Below are 24,809 nucleotides of genomic sequence, written 5' to 3'. Positions count from 1 at the left end.
GCTGCTGCCGAAGTTAAAAATACCTCAACATACAGCTCTGTAGAACTAAAGAACAATTTAGTTGGGGTTTGCCCTTGCAGTAATTGTAACTTCGGCAGCAAAGCAAGCCAAGAAAAGACGCACCCCAAACTCTGGCAGCGAGACTGTGATTGCCTCTGCGGGCGGGCTGAGCCCCCCGCCTTCTCCGGGCGCCGTTTTCCTCCCGGCCCGCCCGGGGGGAGGCACTGACGGAGCGGCCTCCCGCTCGGCCGGCCGCCGCGGCTCCCCGGCGCCGTGCGCGCCGCTCGCCCAGGTGAGGGCCGGCGGCGCAGGCTGCGCGGAGCCAAGGGCGGCGGGCCCGGCCTGCGGGACGCGGGGCCCGGCCTGCGGGACGCGCTGCCCGCCGCCGGCGCTGCCCGGCCTCTCCCCCCCGCCCCAGGGCGAGCGGCGGCGCCGGGCCGCGGAGAGCGGGGCCGCCCGTCGCCCGCCCGGGCCGCGCCCCGCCCCGCCCCGCGGCGCGGGGAGCCGGGGCTGCCTCCGCCTGCCCGCACCGCCTCGGCCGCGCCGCTCCCGCCGCTCCCGCCGCCAGCCCCGAGGAGGAGGCGCCGCCGCCCCCGCCCCGCGCCCACACAGTAAGTGCCGCCGCTCCCGCCGCGCCGGGCAGCCCCTTCCCCTGCGAGCCGGCGGGAGGGGGCGGGCGAGGGCAGCGGCCCCGGCCGCGGCGGGGCGGGCCTGCGCCCGGCGGCGCCTCAGCGGCGGGGCGGGCTGGGGCCGGGGCCGGGGCCTGGCGGCCCGGCGGTGCCCCGGCAGCCTCCCCGCCGAGGGGGCGGCCTTGGCTGCCCGGCGGCCGCAGGTGGCGGACCTGGCTGGGGAGCAGAGCTGGGCTGCCAGCGCCGCCCGGAGTTGGTCGGGTTTCAGCTTCGGGGGCCAAGTGCGGTGGCCGGGGCGGGACTCGGGAAGCCCCCGCGGGGCCGGGGCCGGGGCCGGGGCCGGGGCCGGGGCCGGGGCCGGGGCCGGGTCGCGTCGCTGCCGCCTCCTGCCCCGGCGGCTCTCGGCGCGGCGGAGCCCCGGCAGCGCCTCGGAGCGGCTCTCCAGGTGGGAGCTGCCCAGAAGCCCTGCGCTGAGAGTTTCGTCCCGCAAAAATGCATTTGGGTGAAAGCTGTACGTGGGTTTCTGTTCGGGGAAACCTGGCTGCCCGTCTTCCCTCGGTCGCTCTTGCCGGGCAGCGGGGCAGTTTTCTGCTTTTTTCAGAAATATTCCTGCTTTCGCCCGGGATCAGCCCCCCGCCTCGTCCGGGTGTGCTTGAGCACGCACAAAAGAGATCCGTAGTTCTTGAAGCAGAGGCAGCAACTGTGGTAACGCAGTTGAATTCTGCATGGTGCTGGTAGAAAACAAACTTTTCTGAGATGCATGAATTTAGTTTTGAAATAAGGCTAGCAAAGATTCTTCCAGTAAAATTAGTTTGCACCTTGTTTACATACTGCTAATTAAATAAGAGAGATCACCGTTCAGTGTGGGCTTTTCCCTTTTAGAAGTGTGGATGGTCAGACTTTCCATGCTGGAGGTTTGCATGTCTCCAGAGGTGCGTGTTCACAATCTTACTTGACCACATATACGCAATGGTAAAGCAAAATGCAGTCCAAACGATGTTTTGCTCTGCACGTGTCTTGTTTCAGTTATGTTCCTTTGCAAATTATTTCTTGTAACCAACTAGTGAAGCTACTCACATTACAAACTACCTGGTCAAAACTCCTAGCAGTCAGACACAACGAAGAGGAGTTGTTGGTTGCACTCACTGGCTGAGTTGACTGCTGCCACATCTGCTTATCTCTTGTCACCTCTAAATAGGAAATTTGCTTTGAAAGGTGCTGATAGCAGAGCTGAGCTCTTGCAGCCCTTGCAACAGCAGACTAGCCTTTCGGTTGCCACAGACCGCAGGTTGGGTCTGAAAAGCATTACTGGTCTGAACCTAATCGCTTGTGGGCATCGCTGTGAGATCCAGTTACTGTTCTTTATTGGCAGACCCAAAGTGTCTACTGCAGGGGCAGCACAGCTCAGGCTGTGCTGTGTCTGTGAAGGCACCGCACCTAGATGGAGTCCTGATCCTGGACACTCCTCCTGTTCCCATGGTGGGAAGCACGTTAGATTAGATGGATGTTGTTTAAAAACATAGGAAAAGCCATTGGCATTGTGCATTGCTTATAACTCTGCCATTTAATGGCTTTTGGTGGCAATCTCTGTTTCACTGTGCTGGAAGGTTCTGATTATTATTTCTCCCCTGCAGTGATTAGTGAGCATTTTAGTAAACTTTGGAGGCAGTGCAAGTCTGAGCTCTTATAACTTGAAATTAGGCTGAATGCGTTCCCTTCCTCATCATGCAAATTATATTGTTGCCATGTATTAATATTGCAAAAATGTAACATCATGTGCTTGCAGACCTCATTTTTAACTTAAATAAACAAGCACATGATGCATGTACTGCATCTTACATGAACAGGGTACATTTTTACCTTTGCCTCATTTAAAAAATGATAATGAGGGGGATGAGAAGACATCCTCAAGGGAATGACCTACTCAAGTATTAGGAGAAGGTGTTTGGATGTTCCTTACTGCTTCATCCCGGAAGTCTATTTTCTAAGAGGTGGGAATAGCATCATAGAATGCTTTGGGTTGGAAGGGACCTTTAGAAATCATGTAGCCCAACCCCCCTGCAGTGAGCAGGGACAGCTTTAACCAGATCAGGTTGCTCAGAGCCCCGTCCAACCTGACCTGGAATGTTGCCAGGGATGGGGCCTCCACTGCCTCTCTGGGCAACCTGTTCCACTGCTTCACCACCCTCATTGTAAAAAATTGCTTCCTTATATCCAGTCTGAGTCTGTCCTCCTTTAGTTTAAAACCATTATCCCTTGTCCTGTCACAACAGGCCTTGCTGAAAAGATTGTCCCCATCCTTCCTGTAGGCCCTCTTTAAGTACAGAAAGGCCACAATAAGGTCTCCCCCACAGCCTTCTCTTCTCCAGGCTGAACAACCCCAACTCCCTCAGCCTGTCCTCATAGGAGAGGTGCTCCAGCCCTCGGATCATTTTTTTGGTCCTCTTCTGGACCCGCTCCAACAGGTCCATGTCCTTCTTGTGCTGAGGGCCCCAGAGCTGGACGCAGTGCTCCAGGTGAGGTCTCACCAGAGCAGAGTAGAGGGGCAGAATCACCTCCCTTGACCTGCTGGCCACGCTTCTTTGGATGCAGCCCAGGATACGGTTGGCTTTCTGGGCTGCAAGCGCACATTGTTGGCTCATGTCCAGCTTTTCATCCACCAGTACCCCCAAGTCCTTCTCCGCAGGGCTGCTCTCAATCCCTTCATCCCCCAGCCTGTACTGATACTGGGGGTTGCTGCATCCCAGGTGCAGGACCTTGCACTTGGCCTTGTTGAACCTCATGAGGTTCACAGAGGCCCACCTCTCCAGCTTGTCCAGGTCCCTCTGGATGACATCTCATCCTTCTGGTGTGTCAGCCACACCACTCAGCTTGGTGTCGTCTGCAAACTTGCTGAGGGTGCACTCGATCCCACTGTCTATGTCATTGATGAAGATATTCAACAGCACTGGTCCCAGTACTTACCCCTGAGGGACAGACACCACTTGTCACCGGTCAACCCATGCCTCCATAATAATAATATAATATTATTAATAATAATAGAATATTATAAAAAAGAATAATCTGTTGTCTGTGCAATAAGCCACATACAAGTTTCCTGAGGCTCTAAACAGGAATTGGTAAGGAAAAAAAAAAAATGGGAAGAGTTTTGCAGTGGAAGGAGGTCCAAGACCTTTATTTGGAAGACAAAATTTGGTGAACCTGGAACATGCTTAGAAGCAGGAAGAAGGAACTAAAATGTTCTGGTACATTTACATACTTATTTTATTTAACCTGGAAGCAGATTTCACATGGAATATTATCAAAAGTTATGACACAGATCTTTGCAGGAGCACAAAACGCTGAGGCTTGAAATGGAAGTCGCTCGCTGTTTGCCTTGACAACAGGAAGCTGCTCATTTCCGTTAAATAGTAACTAGCCTAATCTGACTAAACCTAGATTTCAGTGTACTTTGTGGCTTAATTTGCCTATTTTGCATTTTCTTTAAATACGTGCTGCTAGGTAAAGAATAATAGTTGCTCTTCAAATGGCTGAGGAAATAATCATATGGTTGAGAAATTTCAACCTTGGTCAGCTGCTTATTTCAGTATGTCAAGACAAGTCTTCCAAATGATGGACAGTCAAATGCCTGATAATCTTTAAATCAGATAATGTGTCCCTACAGGTTATTGTTATACAAATAACAAAAGTACTGAATAACAAAGTATGGTATGTAAACAGTAGCTGGTTTGAGAGAAGTTACATCTTTATGATGAATTTTTTCCCAGGGTGCAGATGTTCACTCTTGAGTTTACCTCTTAATAGAGGTTTTGGCCTAGAATTTCCCTTTAATTTTTTTATTAATTCTTATACATGAACAGTAAAAAGATAAAAAGGAAGAAAAGTTACCAAGTGATATTTGGCATGATCTTAACATTGGATATATACACTTAAATTACCTGCTTAATCTAAATGGTTGGTAGTATGTCTTCCGTAGTTTTTACTGTATTGATTAGCTTCTCACAGCTTTGACTACTGTCTGGGTAAATTTGGTTTATAGCTTCTTACATCACTGAGATATAATACAAGGCATTTGGACTGTACTTTGTGGCTTCTCTTTTTTTTTTTTTTTCTCCTTCATCCTTTGTAGGTACGTTGTACAGTTTTTGTATTTTCCTTTAGGTAGATCATTCAAGCTACTTTCATCTTCCACCACTGACAAACTTCTTATGCTCTGTTTAAGTTAGGTTTTGTGGATCAGGTTGATCTGAGGAATAAAACAAAATTTAACTGAAAATTAAGTATATAGGAAGAATTTTTTTACAGGGAAAGTATACCTTGTATACAATATATCTTGAACAAGTGTCAAGACATATTCCAGTCATATGCGTCTCAACTGAACAAATTCTAGTACCCTTGTCTCTTCTTTGGAGTATCGATACACAGATGTGTGGTGCTCCAGGAGCTCATGATGTAATTGCAAAGTAACTTAGGGACTTTTTATGGTTGGTTTGGGTTTTTTTTGTGTCTATACGCTCACAGCCATGAGCAACCATGTTGTCTATTAGATCTGTAATAGAAATGTTTGCAGTATTCTTCAACTGTGATGCAGTGGAAAATCTACTCCTCTCTATTTGAGACTGGCTTCACAATCAAAGAAAGTGAGTATGGCTTGAAATTAGTTACGGCTTTTTTTTCCCCTTATGCCTCCGGCATCTTCAGATCATAAGACCCAGAATAAATGTTTTGTGTGGTCAAGTAGAAGTTAAAATGGCATTTTGTCAGTTAAGTGAGCAAGAAGTTTCACTCAGCATTTTTACACTCTCTTTCTCGAGTAATTCTCAAACCAGAATTTCCTTTTTTAACTTGAAGACAAACTGACCTTACCCATACTGAGAAGTATGAACCCTGTGCCCTGAGAGTGAGGTATGTAATTTGCAGAGCACTAGCACGTGCCTGTTTCATTACCATCTCTAACCAGTCTCAGAGAAGGGAAGGAGTACAGAAGATACGATTAAACTAGAATTAAACTAATTAGAATTAGATTAAATTAGAAGCTGATAATCATGTGCTTCAGGTGCTGTTTTCTGAACTGATCATTGACACTGCCTCTTGGAGCCAAAATATCACTTCTTTCTTCTTCTTTATTTCACGGTGGTAGTTCCTGGGATCTCTGCAGCAGTGCTGAATTTAGTAAGGCAGGTGTGTGAGATGGAGTATCAAACAAAATACATACCCTTTAAATGATGCAAGTTAAAGCTATTCCTTAATTTCAATTCTGTTTCTGTTTGGAAACCCAGATGCTGAGAAGTGTCTCAGCTCTTGATCAAACCTTACAGGCACTTCAGGGGTGTCAACATGCCTTTTAGATGATAAAACTATTAGTTGGCATTGGTAAATTAATAAGATGGATGTTGAGGATTAAGTCCAGAAGGTATCCGTACAAAAATCTGCATTTCTTTCAACGCTTTCTCATTAACTAGAAGCATATCTCCTAATAGGTGAATTTTAGTATTGAATATGCCTAGCTTAATCCAAGATCCCATTTTTCTTCCAGAAATAGGGCTGGGTATTTTTAAATACCTAGTTTTGAAGGTCAGTTTCTGTTATAGGATCAACAAAACCAGACACGTTAAACCCCAGGTTTTTCTTCTAATTTATGGAACAATGCAGTGAAGAATACCATAGTGTTATCCTACGGAAATCAGGCTGGGTGCAGTCATTGCTAATGGTAGTTACTTGGATACATGTCTGACCATGAGTGTTGTTAAATCATCTGGAGTTGTTAAATCATCTGGAGGAGGTGCGTGAGAGCGATGGGCTGGGCTCTCTACATTTGCAGCAGTGTATCTGACCTGTTGCGTGTCCCTGTCTGGAGGTCCCAGAATTCAGAATGAACTGTTGGGAATGATGTTTGGCATATGAATTTGGTATTTATTACCTGGATCCGCAGCAAAATTTTTATTGTGTGGTGTGATTAAGCCTTCCTCAGTGAATGGCTTAATTTTTGCTTTTGTGTCTCAGCTTTATGGGCACATGTCTGAATGCTGTGCCCTTGCAAAGAACCTAGAGCAATTCAGGAAATGGGAGAGCAAAGCAAACTTTTAAACAAAAGTGGCTGGTGTTCAATAATTGAAGATTTTACGTGCTTACTTTCTTTTAGTGTCTTCATCTGATATTTATAATCTAACTTTCTGCTAATCAAACTTTTTTATAGAAACAGTATGGTTTTTCTTGTTTGGTGTTTTGTCTGCAAAAGTTGCTGGGGCTCAAATATATTCAGGATTGGCTGTCCTAAATAGCTGAACTGAAGAAAAACCCGTAACTATAATCCATGTTATTCCTCTGTGTAGCAAATAAGTAAAAGAATAGAATATATTAAACTGTAAGGTACTGAGAAGTGGGAAAATAAGCTCTAAACTGAGAAAGTATACCTGCACATAGTTAACTTCAAACGTGTTTGTCTCTTGAGCTTTGAAGTTGAATACCTAATTTATGAAGGAAATAAAAAACATCTAGTTACCAGTAACCAATTTTCAAGCCCTTTATTCTCTCCAGCATACGTATGACACACAGATAACATCATAAAATTGGCTGTCTTGAAAGGCATTTTAAGTAATAAAGTAATAAGTGATCCAGGAATGCTAAGAAAATCTTTCATCTGTTAGGGAAAAAATGTTTAAGAAGGAGATAATAATTTTCTTCAAAGACATGCTAAAATGGAGTTTATTAAACAAATTGCTACCATATTTCAATGACTGATTGGGAATTACAATGACTGTAACCACTGTGATTCTCCATGAAGACTAATTTCCCTTTAATTTCTAGCTGAAGTAAGTTGTTGTGGACTGAATTCCCATATAGCAGTGTCAGCCATTTCCAATTTGATGGGTACTACTGAGCTGTCAAAAGTATGTTGGTATTACTGCAGAGTATTATACTTGCCTGAAGAACTTCTCTTACCTACAAGTGCAGCTGAAGTTCTGGAAGTTAATCTGGAAATCCCGGAAAAAAGATATTAAAAGTAAGTTTCAGGTGATGAGGAGTGTTGTCTGTCAGCAGTCTGTTGGGTGGGTGTGCTAGCTAGCACTCCAGGCATAAATATATCACTGCTGTCACTCAGCCCTAAAAGAAACAGAACCTTAACTTCCTGCTTTTGACGGTTCTGCAGAAACCTAAGACATAACCAAGTCACTGGGGTCACTGGACATAAACAGCAAAATGCTCCTAAAATATGATTCAACTTTTTTGTTACAATGTCTGAAGTAAGTAACTCCCTCTTGATTACTAAAGCATTCTAGTGTTATTTTTATACAACTAGTTATGAAGGGGTTTTTGGTGCTGCTTTGCTTTGAAGAACAAAGAGGAAGTTGCTGCTATGTTAATTACTATTAATAAAGCATCACAGTTTTGTATGAAGCAGTCAGTTTTTAGAGCTCTCTCTCTGGTACATTGTGGTTAACTAAATATGAAACATAGCTAAAACATACCTCCATCTTTCCCAAAACATTTTGTAGATTTTTGGATTGTTTAGGTAGTGTGGTGTCAGAATGTTGTAGAGAAATACTAGTTGGTACTGGAAGGTACCTGTGACTTTCTGATTCATCTGCTGCAGAAGGTACCCTCCAAGTAGTGACTACGCGCAGGCATAAAAAACGTAGATAAGGTAAGTCTAGTTAAATAGCCTGTAAATAAGCACTAATTGTTGAGCCAATTTAGACCAAAATATTCATAATTAGATATGTGTTTATTTATGATATCCTTCAATTTTTTGGTAGAAGACTATCTGTTTTGTATGTTTGCTTAGCCTATTTTCTTTAGTGTATTCAAGTAATTTTCAAGTCCTGTGGAGGAACCTCTGTCCACCTGCAGCTCACCCCACATCGCTCCTTCTCAGTTGAGAACATAAACTCTGCATTTTGTCAGCTGCGCTTCAGCTGAATTTTGTATTTCATCCTTCCTTACAAGGTGAAACAAAAATCAACAAAAATAGGTCAGCAGACATTTTTTAAAAGTTCCAGCTCATCTTCACGTTTCATAGTAAATAAATGTTGAGATTAAGATTTTATCTAATCTCGCTGTGTATAGTACTGTCTTTATGACTAACTGCAGAACTGTTTTATATTTTTTAAAAAAAATTCCCCTTCTGAGGATACCTTGCCAACCTACTTAGACCTTTATGTCCTTGATATATTTTAATTGTTGAGTTTATATTAAGGAAAATAATTTGCTACTGTTGGACCTCCAACTTGTGGTGTTTGGGATTCCAGACATAAAACCTGTCTCTCAAGTAGTCTAGACCTGGTCTTATTTATGGTATTGCTAGCACTTTCAGCTGTGTTATCTTTTTGGCATGATTGGAATGATTTTGTAAACAGCTTGGGGGGTTACTGGCATCAGGAACTTAATTATGCTTTTTTGAGATTAAAAAGTAGAAGCCTTTTGCATAAGATACAGGGAAGAAAAGAATGTAAATAAAGGGTAGAGCAAGAGAGACAAAGCTGAGCTTATTTTAGGAGCCTCGACATTTGCTTAGCTGTCCAAACCTTTGCAAGTCAAGTTAGGAGAAAGCAGTTGATAACCTTTATCTTTAGCTGTTTAGTTATGGCTGTTATTACAGTGAAATATGCAATAATACAGTTCAAGGACTTTTTGTATCTGTGCTGTTCTTGAAACTTTTATGTAACAAAAATCATCACTGCATTGTTATGTAACAACATTGAGAAGCTGTGTTGTTTTATTTTAATGTTAACCTTGTGGTGCAAACTGTCTTGCAGAGAGCTCAGGGACGGATCTGCATTGGTGGGATAACAGGTTTAATATTTCATATTTTCCCTTTCATAACTCCTTAAAAGTTAATAAAAGCAATTAAGTAAAATACATGAGGTTCGTTTGTAAGGTTATCTCCTGCTGAAGTCTCAAGTGGATTCAGGATGAGTGTAGCAGAGTTTTTCTGAACATCTTCCTGTGGTTTCCAGCAGTTTCAGAATAATTTAAGCACACTCAGGGGAAGCTGTTGGTTTTTCTCTGTTTTCTTGTATCACTGAGTAGTATTTAATGTTAAGAATAATATGGGTAAATGACAGAATGCTTTAGCCTCCCATCTGATGAAATCGTGAAATAAGATAATACAGATCTGTTACTATAAACAGTGTAATGGGAATCTTGATACATTTTTTTAGCTGCCAGCCTTTTTTTTCCCCCAGTAGTTGACAACATGTTGGTAAGTGGAATGGTTTCTCATTTGAAGATGTCATTGTAGAAATGGTTTATATATAGATATTTCTGTATTTCCATGAATTTCATATCAAGGTCTTAGCTGCTACTTTATGTGAATTTAATTGATTATTTCCAGGCACATTCACTTAATTTGTTATCCATTAAAATGCATAGTTTGTTGTAGTACTTCAGTCTGTTAGATTAGCCTCATGTTAAAGAAAAAGGAATCTGCAAATCCATTTCTGCTTGGAGCTTTTGAAAACTTACTAAAAGTTACACGTAGCATTGAATAATAATGGAAATGTGATTAACCTTTGAATTGTAGAGAAATCCAATGAATTTGTGTTGTACCGGTCTGCAAAACACTACACTGGTCAGTGATGCAGAAAGTATGCTGATTGCAACTGAACGGTTTTGTGCAGATTTGCTAGCAGTGTTTGCTGTACAAGCGGTTTTGAATATGCAGGTGGATAGTTTAAAGTCACTTAAAATGTGAACTTCATTGTTAATACCAGGAGAATAACTGGGCGATAGATGAGGAGTACTGAATGTGAAAGTCAGTGATAGGTAATAAGATACTGTGTGCATTTTTATTTATTCCTGTAAGGTGTTCATATGTAATCTCAGATGATTGGCAGTTTATACATTTCTTCTGCTTCAGATATTAGGCTGGACAGGAGAGAGTACTGGAAGTCTGGATTACTACAAAAAGATCCATCTGTTGAAAGCATGTTCTAGGTAACGTCAGAAGATGAAGAGCACAGGACATGGCCCTTACTATTAACTGCAGTTTGTACAGTGCTGTCCATCTCATCTGGCATCCCTAAATACTGGCTGTTTGTGTGTTTTCCAATAAGCTTTGTGTAAGTTGTTTTTTGTTACCTGTAGTTTTTTAGAAAGTCCTCAGTATTTCAGCATACTCATTTTCTAATCACTTGCTTTAAAATTTTAGACCTTTAAAAAAATAAACCCCATATTTCTGTAAAGATCCTGCTTTACAAAAAGTACCCAGTTCTATGTATCAAGCCACGTATTTAGTTTCCATGATCATAGAACATGGTATATTGAAAACAAGACTGAAAATAAAAATTTTATGTATAAGGGTTTTTTTTTTTTCCTTAATATAAAGATCTGGATAACAGCATAATAAAGTAACCTAAAGCTAATCAAAAACATTTGACAACAGTGCCAGACAGAAGAGAGGTCTTTTTCAAGGCCTCTTCATGCTACAGAAGGAGTGGGTTGGATACCTAATGTGACAGTCTGAAACTATCTGACAGTGCAGGTTTTTTCTGTGCTCAGCGAACTAAGCGCTTGCTATAAGAAAGTAGTAAAATCAGTGAACTAAAGCTTTTCTAGATACTATTCTTGGTTTGGGTGGATATGAGCTGAAAACACCATGGTAAACACGTTTTGGAAGGCTTGTTGGCTGTAGAGCACACACTTCCATCAAGAAGAGCTGGCAGACCGTGTCTGTACCATTAATCGAAGCTCACAACTGGGGCACGGCTCTTTGTGAGGGTCGATACCCGGTGTGGCGCCTTGGACCACGGGGACGCATGGAGCAGAAGCACCCAATGTGCCGCAACTGTTGTGGGCAGCCCACGTTTTCTGGGGGTGGCCTGCAGGGGGGCAGGCGCATCACATACAGTGCCTTGCAAAGCTCTCACGTGTGTCACGAGGTTGTGGTTACCTACCCGGAGTAACCATCTGCTTTCAGTAACGCTCTGATATTGGACAGGGGTATCTGTGTCTTCTGTATTCAGGCAGGTGGCCAAGTGCATATCTTCTGAGGTTATGCTGCACGATTGAGGGAAATAAACATTTTGTCAATTGATGCTACACAGATGGCGTGAAAGCAGTGACCACTGCTTAATTTCCCCTGCTCGGGTAAACTCAACTGAAGTTCCCTCAAGGGCAACACTACTGTGCCTGACTAATTTGGAGGCAATTTGCTCAGGTGCTTAGTATTGCTGCAGCATAACCCTGAAAATAACATGCCTTAAGCTTGTTTATACCTTAAACAAGACCGTATTGTAATTATGATTTTCAAGCTATGGAGCAAGTGTTGCTTGCTGAAAGCTATGTGTCCTACTAGCAGAAGCCCTTCATAGTCAGAGCTGGGGAAATCCTGTACTCTGGACAACCCTGTCCCACTCTCAGCCCCTCTTACTGAAAGAAAGTACTAGGAAAACAGTAACTTGCTCCAAAATTAAACATACAAAGACCTGTTAGACCATGATAGAATTTTCAGTTAAAAAGCACATTGTGACATCCTCTCTATTCTCCATGTGTGGCCACAGAGTATCTTCGACCACTTGTTCAAGGCACCAGTGTTGGTCACCTTAGTTTGGCACCACAGTCCTTTACGAGCAGCTGAAGACCAGATCACCTAAATGGTCTGCCTGAGGAACAAATAACAATTGTTGCAAACAGCAATTTGATGGTATTTCCCTTGTTGGTGCATCCATTGCTATGTCTGCCCAAACAGTATGGTGGTAGATTAACTAGCTCTCAGAACTTGCCATATAAAACTTCCATCTACGTAGAGTTGATTTGAGAGCTGGAGCATCCATTTTGTCTGATGACAGTTTTAGGAGATGTGTTGCTGCATGTACCCACGTGGAAGATGATGTAGACTTATGGTGGGTGATGAGAGAGGAGGATGGGGTGTGTCTGAGCATGACGGGCTCCCACAACTCCTGTTACTTCCGACTTCTGGGACTCTCGGCGTGCGCTGAGCCTGCAGAAGACCACAGCACCAGGTGATCTTGTCCCGAAAGTTATGCTTCTGTATCTGAAAACTGTGGCTGAGTACAGTAAGCATTGAAATATGAAATAGCTGTCTGTACGAACATGATTACTGTGCTGCAGTTATTCTGTAAGACTTAATGTGTGGCAGCTTAGAGCAAAAGTGATGCCTATTTTGGATCGGAATCTTGAAATGAAACTTTAAATGCAAGATTCTTTTGAGGGAATAGAAGTCAGTCCAGTGCTTCAAAACCAACTTTTTTTTTCCTTTAAAATTATTTCAAGGTGTGGTGTTTATGCATAATTTAATTTTAGCTATAAACACGCATTGACAGAGTAGTTCTGATATTTAAAATGGGAATCCTGAGGTTGTTCACAAATCTGTGTAGTTTAGAAAAAAAGTTAAGAGCAATGATATGTTGGTAGCCCAGCTTAACAACTGAGAGAAAATGGGAAGATAAACTGGTGAAGTTATTCTAACATAAGCTAGTGAAATAAGAAGATGAAATTCAGAAACTCTGGAAAGGCTTGAGGCAGTAACTTGCCTGCTCCCTTAGTACCCTCTGTTTTTTCAGTGCTCTAAAGGAAGTGAACTAATTAATTTTACACCCGTCTATTCTTGTAGTACTTCTGGCACTATACATGTAGATATACACATCTAAATGTTTACTCTGACTAGCAAGTTTTGCAGTCCCTCTTGTTTGTGTGATCCTTCCATACAGGACTTGTACTGAATTCTTCTTTCCCATTCTGCTCTTCGCCAGAAAAGCCCCAGAGGTATTTGAGTAGTGTAAGCTGAAAGCAGCCTGAGATGACCCAGTAAGAAATAATCGTCACAAAAGGAAAATGGGTTCCTCTTTGAGTACACAAAATATTTTATCCACAGTAGAGGTGTGTAAGTGAATTATTGCTGGTGGCTGTAGAGCTGAGTGTGTGATCTAGGGTACATATGTTTACGGATGTTGAAGTGTTGTCTGTTTTGAACAAATCTAAACCAAACTGAAAAGAATCTGGTGGAGGAAAGCATTCTCTGTGAAATTTTAAGCTCCTTTTGCTCAACGTGAGTGGAAGAGTTCAGACTTTTCTATTTGGATAAAACTTCCACATTGCCAAACAGAAGTACTTTATTTCTATTGCATTTTGCAATCATTTAGCTGAGGAGTTTTCAGTAACTGGTAATATTTGATCACAAGTATAATACGAGATAGTTTTCTTACATAACACACATCCATTTTTGTACACGGTTTAAGAGGTGATTCATACAAAGCTAAACCTTGTTATACACAGGAATGTTTCTCAGACGCCTGGTTTTAATGCTTGTTTATTGAATTGATTCATTAAATGCAAGGTGCTTTAAGAGTTGTCTTTCTCCCTACGATTCAAACCTCTTCTGTTGATTTTTTTGTAGAGTGCCATATCCAGACAGGTTTCTCTGTATTTCTCTGTAACAGCTGCATGTAGCTACACGTACATCAAGTAAGTGTAATATGTCTGAACAGTGTTCTCCTCTGCATTAATAACATACAGGAATTACTATGATTAAAGCTTTTTCAGTGCTTGGGACCACAGGTTAAATTGCTTCTCAAAACCTAAATTTTTTTCCCTTGTTCTTTCAGTGTATCATTATAGGACTGAAGAAGGTGGCTCAAGATACTCAGACCTGCATTTTCATTAGTAATTCTTTAAATATTTTTTAGCAAAACTTTAACCCTGAATTTTCTTGGAAAACTATGCTTTTCAGAGGAACTGGTTTTTAAATTTAAATTCAGAAAATGTATTTTTGGATCGGTTCTGTGTATTTGTATAAGTATTACTTATTTTCGTGGGTTTTTTCCTATGATTCCTGTTCATATGTAAAGCACAGCTTGACTGCAGAAACACAGGCAGTGACTGCTGAAGTATGACGTTCACAGATTCCCCTGTATAGTCTTGACAGGAAGGTGCTGCTTCAGGGAAATGCCTCTCCTGTCTTGCAAGAACACCTTTTTTGTTTGTCAGCCATGGGAAGCGAGCACTTTCAGCCCTTTCATGCTTGCTTGGGTAGCATATGTGGATTGGGAACCTGTTTTTCAGCGGTAAAATTAAGGAGATTTGTAACGCTGTTGACAAGTTATTTGCATAGCCTGGAATGAAATTCTAACAGTAACTCAGAATAGTAATTAAAGCACCTCCTCTGTTAACTACAACATCGGGCACAAGATAGCTGCAAGGAAGCATACTCTGTCAATGGCCATATAATAAGGAAATTTTAGAGAGTCTCCTTTGGATAACGTCATTTTTTGTTTCAAATGCATTGAGCTTTGCTAAAGTTACCTGGCGGTAAAGATGACTAGTTACAGCACATTCCAGGAAGTGCAGCTGTTTGCCCTCTTGCAAAATAACGAATATATTTGTGCAAGAGACTGTGCAAGGAGACGAATCCCCTGGTGACTGGTACTGCTTCCCTTACTGGAGAGTTTGAAGTCAGGAATCTGAACTGTTAAGAAACTGCTTCAGCCAATGCGTGTTAAAACCAGCATAAGCTTTTCCAGCCGTAGACTGAAACCAACTCTCATGCTGCAGTCATCTGCCACTTTCACTCAGATTCTCCTTTTCCATTGTTTTTCAAATAGGAACTGTAAAAAAATGTCACTTCTCAAGCTTCTTTCCTGAAAGAAGAAACTAAATTTTTAATATTTGAAGCATGTTAAAATGATTTTTGATGTGGCAGAAGTAGAAAAGTATTTGTGACTTTACTCAATGTTGATTTTTTTTTTTTGTGAGAAGATAAATTTAAAGAAATTTAACTTAAAAATTACATTCATAATATCAAGTTAACCAGAATCAAACTGGTGATGGGTAATTTTGGTAGTTCCGCCAGCTGTGCATTTTTTAAAAATAATATTATGTCTCTGAACATAAATTTCACTGCTGTTCTTCAAATAATATCGAATACTATCCACTTTGATTCATAGAAAATCTTTTCTAGCATTTTATCGCTAATCACCTTGGGATGCATGCTAAATATTTTTTGGTGATGTTTATGCTGTTAGCTTGAAATCAGGTGACACTTGCCAGAATTTTTGCCTTCAATAATTAAGACATCCCCTAATTATTTTTGATAAGATAAGGTTTATAAGAAAGAGGGTTTTTTGCTTCTGTCCTGGTCCTATATACACTCATACCAATTTCATTAGGCTGGTGGCGGCTGTGTTTTAGGAAGAGGTAACTGGAAGAAGCGTTCCTTCTGAATCACAGGCTCCGTGTCCCCCTGTAGCGAGCAACTCATGTCATGGTCAAACCTCATTTTAATTCTGCGCCAGTGCTTGTACCCTCTACAGAGGTAGGTGAAGGATTGCTCTGTACTGGAGGCTTCTGATGTTTAAAGTTTTGTTTTTTTGTGGCTGGTCTGTTCTCACTTGTTTTCATACCAGCCTGTGAGCTGAAATAATTCTTCCATTACCTGCTGTTCAGCCCCTGGAAGTTTTTATAGACTGAGGTCTTCTGTAATGAGTTTGCTTGTTGGAAGAGTAAATATGCCAAAATCTTCTGCCTGCTGCTGCAGGATGGGCACTCCCTCCACTCGACTGCTACGCTCTTCCTTTGCATTTCCTCTGGTTTTAACTCTGCTCTCCTGAACGGTGTAGGTACATACAGACCTTTGTTTACATACACACATACATGTCTATCATAAATAGCATCTCTAGACAGAGTTCTGTCTGTGCTGGAATTACTTCTCATGATTTTTTTCTTTTCTCCTCTTGATGGAGAGTTTTGTGGGCTCCTCTGCTAAGGGTTTCATGGTGCCACAGGCATAGATACACCTTGGCATTAACTGTCGTCATACTGTTGCAGCATTTCTGGTACAGCTTGGAAGACTAAGGATCAACATGCAGGCTTATCCGGCTGTGTTACCATCGGAATGTTATGCATATTATTAGCAAACATATGGCAAGACGTTGTTTTTTCATGCTTAGCTGTGAAAGCTGCTCAGAGCAGTGTGTGTGATGGTGTAGCAGATGCTTTTGGAGCTCAAGGGTGTATGGGGCTATGAGGTCCTGGGTGGATGCAGCCCTAGCGCGTGCTGAAGGCTGTGAAGCCTTGACTGAAGCAAAAAGAGATGCGGCACGTTTGGCTCCTTCACTTTCTGCGTGTGAGAAGCAGTACAGACTGCTTCATTAGCAAACATTGGCAGTATTCACCCGTTTGAGCTAATTGCAAGAACTGTGGAAAATCTGTGGGCAGGTGAAGTTACCTTTGTTTCAAGCGAAAAAGGTTAAACCGTGTTTGTTCTAAGCCCGCGCTGCCGAGGTGGCTGCTTATCTGGGGTTGGCTTGAGGGTGAAGAAGGCCCTGTGTAATAAGATCAATACCCAGTCAGCAGGAGAGAAGTTCAGTGATGTTTGTTTATATTGGAAAATACCACATTTCAAGCATCGGTAGGTGTCAGGATTGTGGGTCTGTGAGCCTCAGAGGAAGCCTGTGGGGTGAGCATTGTGCTGGCGCAATCCAGGCTGTTGTGGGGAGTAGTTCTGGTGTCGTCTTCTTGCCCACCTCCACCAGGAGAACTGGGTGCTGTGCAATGAAAGAGGTGGTTGCTGAAACGAACAGGATCAGTCACCAGTGCTGACAAGGCAGGTATGATGCAATGACAGCCAAGCTAGGGACGTTGTTGTGGCAGGCCTGAATTTGGGTCCTGAGACAGTCAAAATGCTGGCAGGTTGGGTGCAGGATGAGCAGATAGAAACAAACGCAGTGCACCTAGGAAAAGTTGTTGAGGGCTGGTAATGTCCCTTACTTACCAAGCATGCTTAATGCTTGAGTGAAAGTAAAGAAAATTTGGGCTGAGAACGAGGCTATCCAAGAGTAGTATTTTTGGAAAAGTGTGGTGTGTGAGTGTTACTTCAAATGCAGGAGTCCCGGTGTAATCAAGCAGTGAAGGATTAGGCATAGCACAGTCCAGTGCTAGAGCACTGGACTGGTAGCTGTGGTCAAATGCTGACTAACTGAAGGAAATACTGTAATGTGAGCTAATAAATTTTCAACCTCAGAAAAGAAAAGAGGTGCCCGGAACTATTTTTTGACCTATGTGGTCTCTAATTGGTTAAAGGGATTACGATATTTGCTTACCATTGAGTACAGGATAAGAAACAGGGCATTCTTAAGCCCACACAGTTCATGCCTTTTGTGAGTTTCTGTAGAAGAGCTGAAGCTGTGGTTTATTGTTTAATTGCATAGCAAGTGTCTGTGTCATTCTCTATATGCAGATAAGAGTCTGTGCATCCCACCATTGTTGTCTTATCTTTTTTTGAGCAGTAACAGATCGGTTGATTTGTCATGATCTTGTGGCACAGGGCCTTTTCCTTTTGTTTCCGGTTGATGATATCCTCTCTTTGCTGAAGGATTCAAGCAAGTAAGCACTAATTTCACACACATCTTTGGCTGCCAAAAATACCATTCAGTCCTGCTCCCATGTTCATATTATTTCCTTCCTTGTGTCTGCAGAAGCATTCATGGTCATCAGGTTGAGGAACTTGATCACAAGATCGGTTAGCCTTTCCTGCCCCACCCCCCCCACCCCCCCGGCAATTTTTTTCGGTGCATCAGTTCTGCAATCCGGTGTGCCATACAGCTAAACAGATGCTTATGCTACCACAGAGAGCTCTCAGGCTGGGGTGGGATGAGAAGACAGATTTGGTGTAACACGTATGAGGGTTTGGAATTGTGCAACCACTTCATTTGGAGGCAATGCTTAAAAGTTTGTATTCGTCAAAGTCTCTTAGTCTTAGCACTTAGAAATACTGGTCTGTATCCCATTTCACTGAAACTAGCCCTGCTCAGACTTGTTCACTTTTTCCTGTGTGTTTTGTCTTCCTGTGTTAAGGATGCCTCTCAGCTTTGTGGGAGGCATCGCACAAACTCTCACATTGTTTAGAGCCAAGTTTTATTACTGAAGTTTTGGTTAAATACATTGTCAGGTTTAGCCTTACCTGAACTGTAGAAGAAACCTTTTAGCCTGATATCTGCCCTTCCAGAACTCCCTGTTACCATTTTTCCTTTAGCAGGTCCACTATCCAACTACGCAATAATAGTCATCTGTCGTTCACTAGTAGCTTTCCATATAATTAGTCTAGATTGGGAAAGATAGTAATTTTCACATGACCTACTTTTGAGATAACCGTTTCTGAATTATGTTTCAGTTTCATTAATCTCTCTTTCTTTAAAAAGCTTTCCATAACCTGGACTGCTGCTGTAAGCTAACAGGCTTGTAGTAGAGTGTTTGGATTCTGAAATATTTTTAGGAAAGGTGTCTGATTCTCTTTAAGCCAGTTTTTAAAGTATATGTTTTGTTGGATCATTGAGTATTTCAACACAGCTTGGCTTTGTTTCTCAAACGTAAACTTGCATGCCAGAAGAAGCTGCCTTTGAGAAACGCTTATGATCCATAACATGTATGTTGTGCCACTGTAGTGTTTGGCATTTATTAGTGCAACTTGCCGCAGTAAACCAAGAGACTCACCTTGGAATGCAGGGAAATTTGATCCAGGAATGTCTTAAGTACAATAGATGTATGAAAGCAAAAGATGCCAGACAGTGAGATTTTTTCATTAATGTTTGCCTTTCTTTAGCTATGTCCAGTGACTTAATTTTGCAGTTAGCTCTTATGAATGTCTGTCTTGTCAGTGTCAGGAGTGGCTGCATTCCAAGATGTATCTGAGAAGGGCTGATGTAGCATCTGCAATCCACATGTGTGTGTATTGTGTTTTAGATAAACCCTTTGCTGTATAAACATCTCAGTAAATAAATGTGTAGCTGACATACATATGCATGTCAAAATATTGTTATGTTTATGCTAGTAACCATGAAGAGTTTAAAAATACACTTCTTTAGCAGTCTGTTTAATTGTATAGCTTTTCAATACAAATGACAAGTCAGTGTATGTGAAGGAAGCACTGGGTTTTTAAAAAATATTTTAAATATTTAACTAAGGGATGAAAACTGGTAGTATTTAATCTTGATCTGCAGTCTCTTTTTCAAAATATATGAGAAAATTAAAATGATATTATTTCTTCAACTAGTTAGACTGAATCCTGAGTTATTACTGCAGTTCTTCTCTGCTTCTCTAAAATCCATAATACAGAAGATCACTTAAAATAGCATTAGTTGTGACAGAGATACTTGAACAAATCAGGACAATACACAGAAGCCAAGATGCTGTGACTTGTTTCCCTATTACAGTTGTATTTTATTATCTGCAGAACCAGAGTGGTGAAGGTTTGGTAGACCTAAGTGTCTGATTTTACTGTTTAGGATTTTTTCCAACTTCTTCAAGAGACAGCTAAAGAGTACATTGTTTAGGGCTTTGTAACATGTCTTTATTGAGCAGGCTAAGGTATTTACTGGTGATAGTTAAAAAAAAAAGAAGGGGTTACACACACAGCTGTAGCTAGCAGTGAATATCTAGATCACATAATCTGTAAACAAAATCAAAAATTGTTTTCTGACCTGAAATCCTTGGGTAGAAAAGAAAGTACAAGGTATCTAATGTAGTTGGTGGGATACAGAACAAGAAGTGGGATTAACATACATGCTTTTTTCATGCTGCTGCATAGACTTACACTGCTAGTTTCCTCATCTGTCACCACTCAGGTAATATCAAAAAATGAATGCCATCACAGGAATTATTTTGGGTGATTAAAACAGTCTGGGGTTTTGAGGTCTTTTCCTGTGGATTTTTTTTTCCTAATTCTTAAGAGCAATTATCTGGTAGTACACAATATTGTGCTGAAGAATTTCTTCCTTTTTAACGTAAACTTAATTTGTCTTAACAATCTTGATCTGCCCTGCCCCAAACTTTCTTGTCAAAAATATTAAGAAGGACAAATGCCCTAAAAAGAGAGCAGGTGCTGGAAAACAGTGGAGTCCTCCATTGGATGGTTTTTTGCTTAGAAAGTAGAGCCTTGCAGAGCTGATCTGTAGCAGCTGAAGTGGATGGAGGTAGTAGTAATAAAATGAGTTCCTACTAATGGAGCTTTTCAGGCTTTTCTTCTTGGGGTGGGGTGACCGTGGCCAGCAGGTAAGTCACCACCTAGTCATTTGCCCACTTCTCCCAGTGGTATTGGAGAGGATCAGAAGGACAAAAGTGTGGAAAAAAAAATGATGGGTGAAGATAGAAACAGTTTAGTAGGTGAAGGGTGGGGATGGGGGAGAAAACAAGTAATGCAAAAGCATTTACCACCAGCAGACCAATGCTGAGCCAGTCCCAGAACAGTGGCTACTTTGGAAAAAACTCCCCCCCCCCCCCTGGTTTTAATGCTGATCACTGTGTTACATGGTATGGAAGATACCTTTGATCAGCTGGGGTCAGCTGTCTTGGCTGTGTCACCTCCTGACTCCTGCCCACTCCCAACCTACACATGGGGAGGAGGCAGGCAGAGTGAGAGACACAGAAGGTCTTGATGCTGCTCAGCAATAGCCAAAACATTGGTGTTACCAACACTGTTTTGGTCACCATAAGGGCTGCTGTGAAGAAAGCTTAACTCCATCCCAGCCAGACCCAGTACACTTCTATTGACTCACCTGTAAGGTAGCAAATACAGTAAATCTTAATAGATTTACTAGCTTTGCTCTGAAAATCCAAATATTCAAAAATTCATGGTCAAGGCAGCACTCTGTCTTTCTATGACAAACATTTTAATTTTACTTTCCAAATTAAGGATTAAATTCTAATGCCCAAAACAGACTTCTTTGGAGCTTACTGTCAATTATCAGTTAATTCTCCATAAGCCTCCCATCTGAAGCCTCATGAAATTAAAACAATGAGAACTGCTATGAATTAAGTATCTGAATCCTCTTTCTAACAATGAGACTTTCCTTTTCTTGCTCATTAGTTCATGGGTTTTGAGAATGGGTTTTGGAAATGTAAATCCAAGTTAGCTACTTTTTTTAATTAAGAAGCTTAACCTTTTTCTCTGATTAAAATTCTTCTTTAAAATGATCAGTACATTCCGTATCTCTAAATTTACTCATGTTTTTATGAGTAAATAACTCATGACTTTCCAACATAGCTTCTGCTGAGGGCTTGAACTGCTTACCTTCCATTATATACCACACTGTACTGTTCTGTAAACCGCAGCAACTGAAATTTGTTAAAACCATAAAAAAAAGGAAAAATAATTTTGAGTGTGTGGAACTCTAAATCTTCTTCTAGACTACAAAAACTTTCATTTAGAGTGTCTCTAATTCAAAGAAAATGCAGAAATGAAAGTGAAACATTTAACAGCTTTGTTAATTGCATCCGAAATCTAGTTGTATCTTCAGAAACTCGTATCCGACTGACAATATAAAAGCTCCAGAAAATAGGCTTTAGCGCTGTCCATTGCTGTGAAGGATTTCCATAGATAGATTCAGTTGTAAGCAAACAAGCATGTGCCATCCTCCAAACTGACAGGATGTGAGTTTGACTCAAAAGTCTTCTCATAGAAGCCACCCCTGTAGCCGCCCTGCTACCAAAACCTTGCCATGCAAACCCAGTACAGCCCTATGAGATATGTCATCCAACTACAGGCAGATTGTTTCACCAGGCGGTTGTCAGATTTTTGTGATTAGCAGTTGCTCGTTATGAAGAGGCTGTATAAACCAGCACAACTTGGTCTATGGGGACATGTTTTGGAGTCCTCAGTCCCAGAACTAGCTGAAACACCAAGTCAGTTTCACAAGAAACCTGATGGTTTACGTGCTGTCCACCAAAACACCTAGAAACTCATGGGAAGCAGAAGCTTCCAGTTATTCAATGAAAATGTTTTGCTTCTCATTTTTAGCAACTAAAGATGTAGTTGGAGTGTCCATGGTGTTTCTTCACTGCACTTGTAGGGTAGGGTGGTTGGGCATCTACGTATCTGTTCCAGGTGTTCTGAAAGCCCTTTGGAGATCCCAGGAGATTTGTCAGTGAATTACCCCAAAGCCCTTGGGACCTGGTATTATTTTGCCATGCTGTTTCTAAAAAGTAGATCCAAGCAGAATAGGTTCAGGTTTGTTTGTTACCTGTCAAGAGAGGTTGTTGGAGCCTTTCAGAAGCATTTGCAAGATAAATGCCGTGAGGCTGTGGAAGTCTACAGTACTGAATCAGCAGTTGGGAAAGACAGGTAGATACAACAATCACAGCACAGTCCACCAACAAACTGAGTTAATATATAACATCATGATGGTGTCTGGACCAGTTTTCTTTTTAAAGCAAAAAACCAGACAAGACCGCAGTAGTTTTGGTAGCTTCTTTTTTTTTGGCTGACATAAATGAACAGAACTAGATCTTTTGAATGCTTTACAAATTAATGTAACTTTTGTTCTAATTTCAGGTCTACTTTTACAATGTAAATAGATAACTCCTGTTTTTTTAGGACCCTTAATTACTGTAAATTAGAACAAATTATTAAGTGCTAGTCCTTTAAGAATAAATTTGGTCTAGTACTCTAATAGGTAGTTCTGCTTAATTCCACAGAGGAGTAATATTTAAGAAATGTAGATAGGTTGATACTGGAGTGGATCCAGCAAATAATAAGTAAGCATTTATAATTTTAAAACATGAAAAAGTTGCACAGATGTTTGAGTATATGACTAGTTCCCATGCAAAACCTTTAAGTAAATATTGTCATAATTCTTAGTGATTGATATGATGTACTCCTCTGTTATTTACACAGTAGTTATACAAGCTAAAAGCTTTACATAATGAGTTACGAAGTATATTTCCCAAATTACAGATTTATGAACTCTTAAATGTGTTCCTGATCCTTCCTGTTTATATTTTTCTCCATTTTTATATAATAATTCCAATGCTTTCTCAAATTCTTTTGTGTTGTACATGATTATCTACAAGCCGTCTCTGCCTCTGATGTATCCTGAGCTGCAGATGGTCAGGAGGGTGGGTGGTAAGCAGTACTGCTGTACATGTCTTGTGCTCCTCCTGCTTTTGGGCAGTGTTGAAGGTAGGGTTCTGGGAGAAACAGACCTTTGGTCTGGTCTCGTGCAGCTGCTCTTTACATTCTCAAGTGATTACTTAAAGCAAGGAAAACTTGTAGCTGCATTTTAAAAAAAGCGTAAGTTCACAGTGGCAAAAGCTACTAATGCATATGCTTTACTGATAGCCTTAAACTTTTCAATCACCCAGCCAGGCCTTCAAGTTCGACACAGTGCATGAACTGGGAGGTTTCTAGTGCTGTAAGCAATGTGTGTTTTTCCTAATGAAGAGCCTAATGTGTTCTGAGGTTTAAAGGTAGGATAAGGAAACAGTGCAAAGGAAGGCCTGCCTCCTGGCAGGTTTTTTCTCCAGTGTCTGACAGATGCTGACTGACACATACGACTGGATCTTTTACTATCATGGGTGGGGAAATTGTGCCTTGTGAGAAGATTCCCCAGCTCCTTCAAGGGCAGGTAAGATTAACTCAGACAGCGAGTACCCTGACTTGTCCCGTCTCACAGACTGTATTATATAGTACCTCCTTACAAACCCTGGCAGTCCAGTGGGATGCTGGTGGTAGAAAAGAACAACCTGAGAAATTGAAAAGTGTGTGCAGCCAAAGGTCCTGGAGATCCTGACTAACCTCTTCACAGTCAGGGGCAGCTTTGGCTGCAGTGACCATAAGATGGTGGAGTTCAGGATCCTGAGAAGAGAGAGCAGAGCAAAAAGTAGGACCATTGCCCTGTATTTCTGGAAAGCAGACTTCAACCTCTTCAAGGATCTGCTTGGATGAATCCTATGGGATGTGGCCTTGGTGAGAAGAAGGCTCCAGGAGAGCTGGCTGATATTCAAAGGTCACCTCCTCCAAACTCAGGAAACATCCATCCCAGCAAGCAGGAAACCAGCAGAGTCAGCAGGAGGCCTGCATGGATGAGCCAGGAGCTCATGACTAATCTCAGACATGAAAAAGAAATGTACAAGAGATGGAAGCAGGGACAGGTAACCCAGGAGGAATACAGAGCTGCTGTCTGAGCATGCAGGGCTAGCATTAGGAAAGCCAAGGTTGACCTGAAGTTGAATCTGAAGTTGAAGTCAAGGGATGGGAAAGGCAACAAGGGCCTCTACAAGTACATAAACAGCAAAAGGAAGGCTAGGGAAAATGTGAGCCTGCTGCTGGATGGAGCAGGGGAACCGATGGCAAAGAAAAAAACTGAGGTACTCTACCCTTGCTCCAGACTTAGGGTTAGGGAGCACTTAAACAAACTGGATGTGCAAAAGTCCATGAGGCCTGGCAAGTTG

At 41.7% G+C, this 24,809-nt stretch overlaps 1 protein-coding gene across 1 annotated transcript in view; it reads left to right on the top strand.

Annotated features, from left to right (window-relative positions):
• Nucleotides 1-597: 597 nt before the first annotated feature.
• Nucleotides 598-24,809, top strand: part of TNFAIP8 (TNF alpha induced protein 8) — a 71,899-nt gene continuing 47,687 nt past the window's right edge. Inside the window, exon 1 of the mRNA XM_075726342.1 lies at nt 598-611. Coding sequence (XP_075582457.1) covers nt 611 — 1 coding nt within the window. The 5' untranslated portion in view covers nt 598-610. The remainder of the gene's footprint in view (nt 612-24,809) is intronic.

The sequence above is a fragment of the Pelecanus crispus genome, chromosome Z, assembly GCF_030463565.1.
Source record: "Pelecanus crispus isolate bPelCri1 chromosome Z, bPelCri1.pri, whole genome shotgun sequence".
Taxonomy (NCBI): Eukaryota; Metazoa; Chordata; class Aves; order Pelecaniformes; family Pelecanidae; genus Pelecanus; species Pelecanus crispus.
The sequence above is the reverse complement of the archived record's forward strand: the minus strand, read 5'-3'. Positions and strand labels throughout refer to the sequence as shown.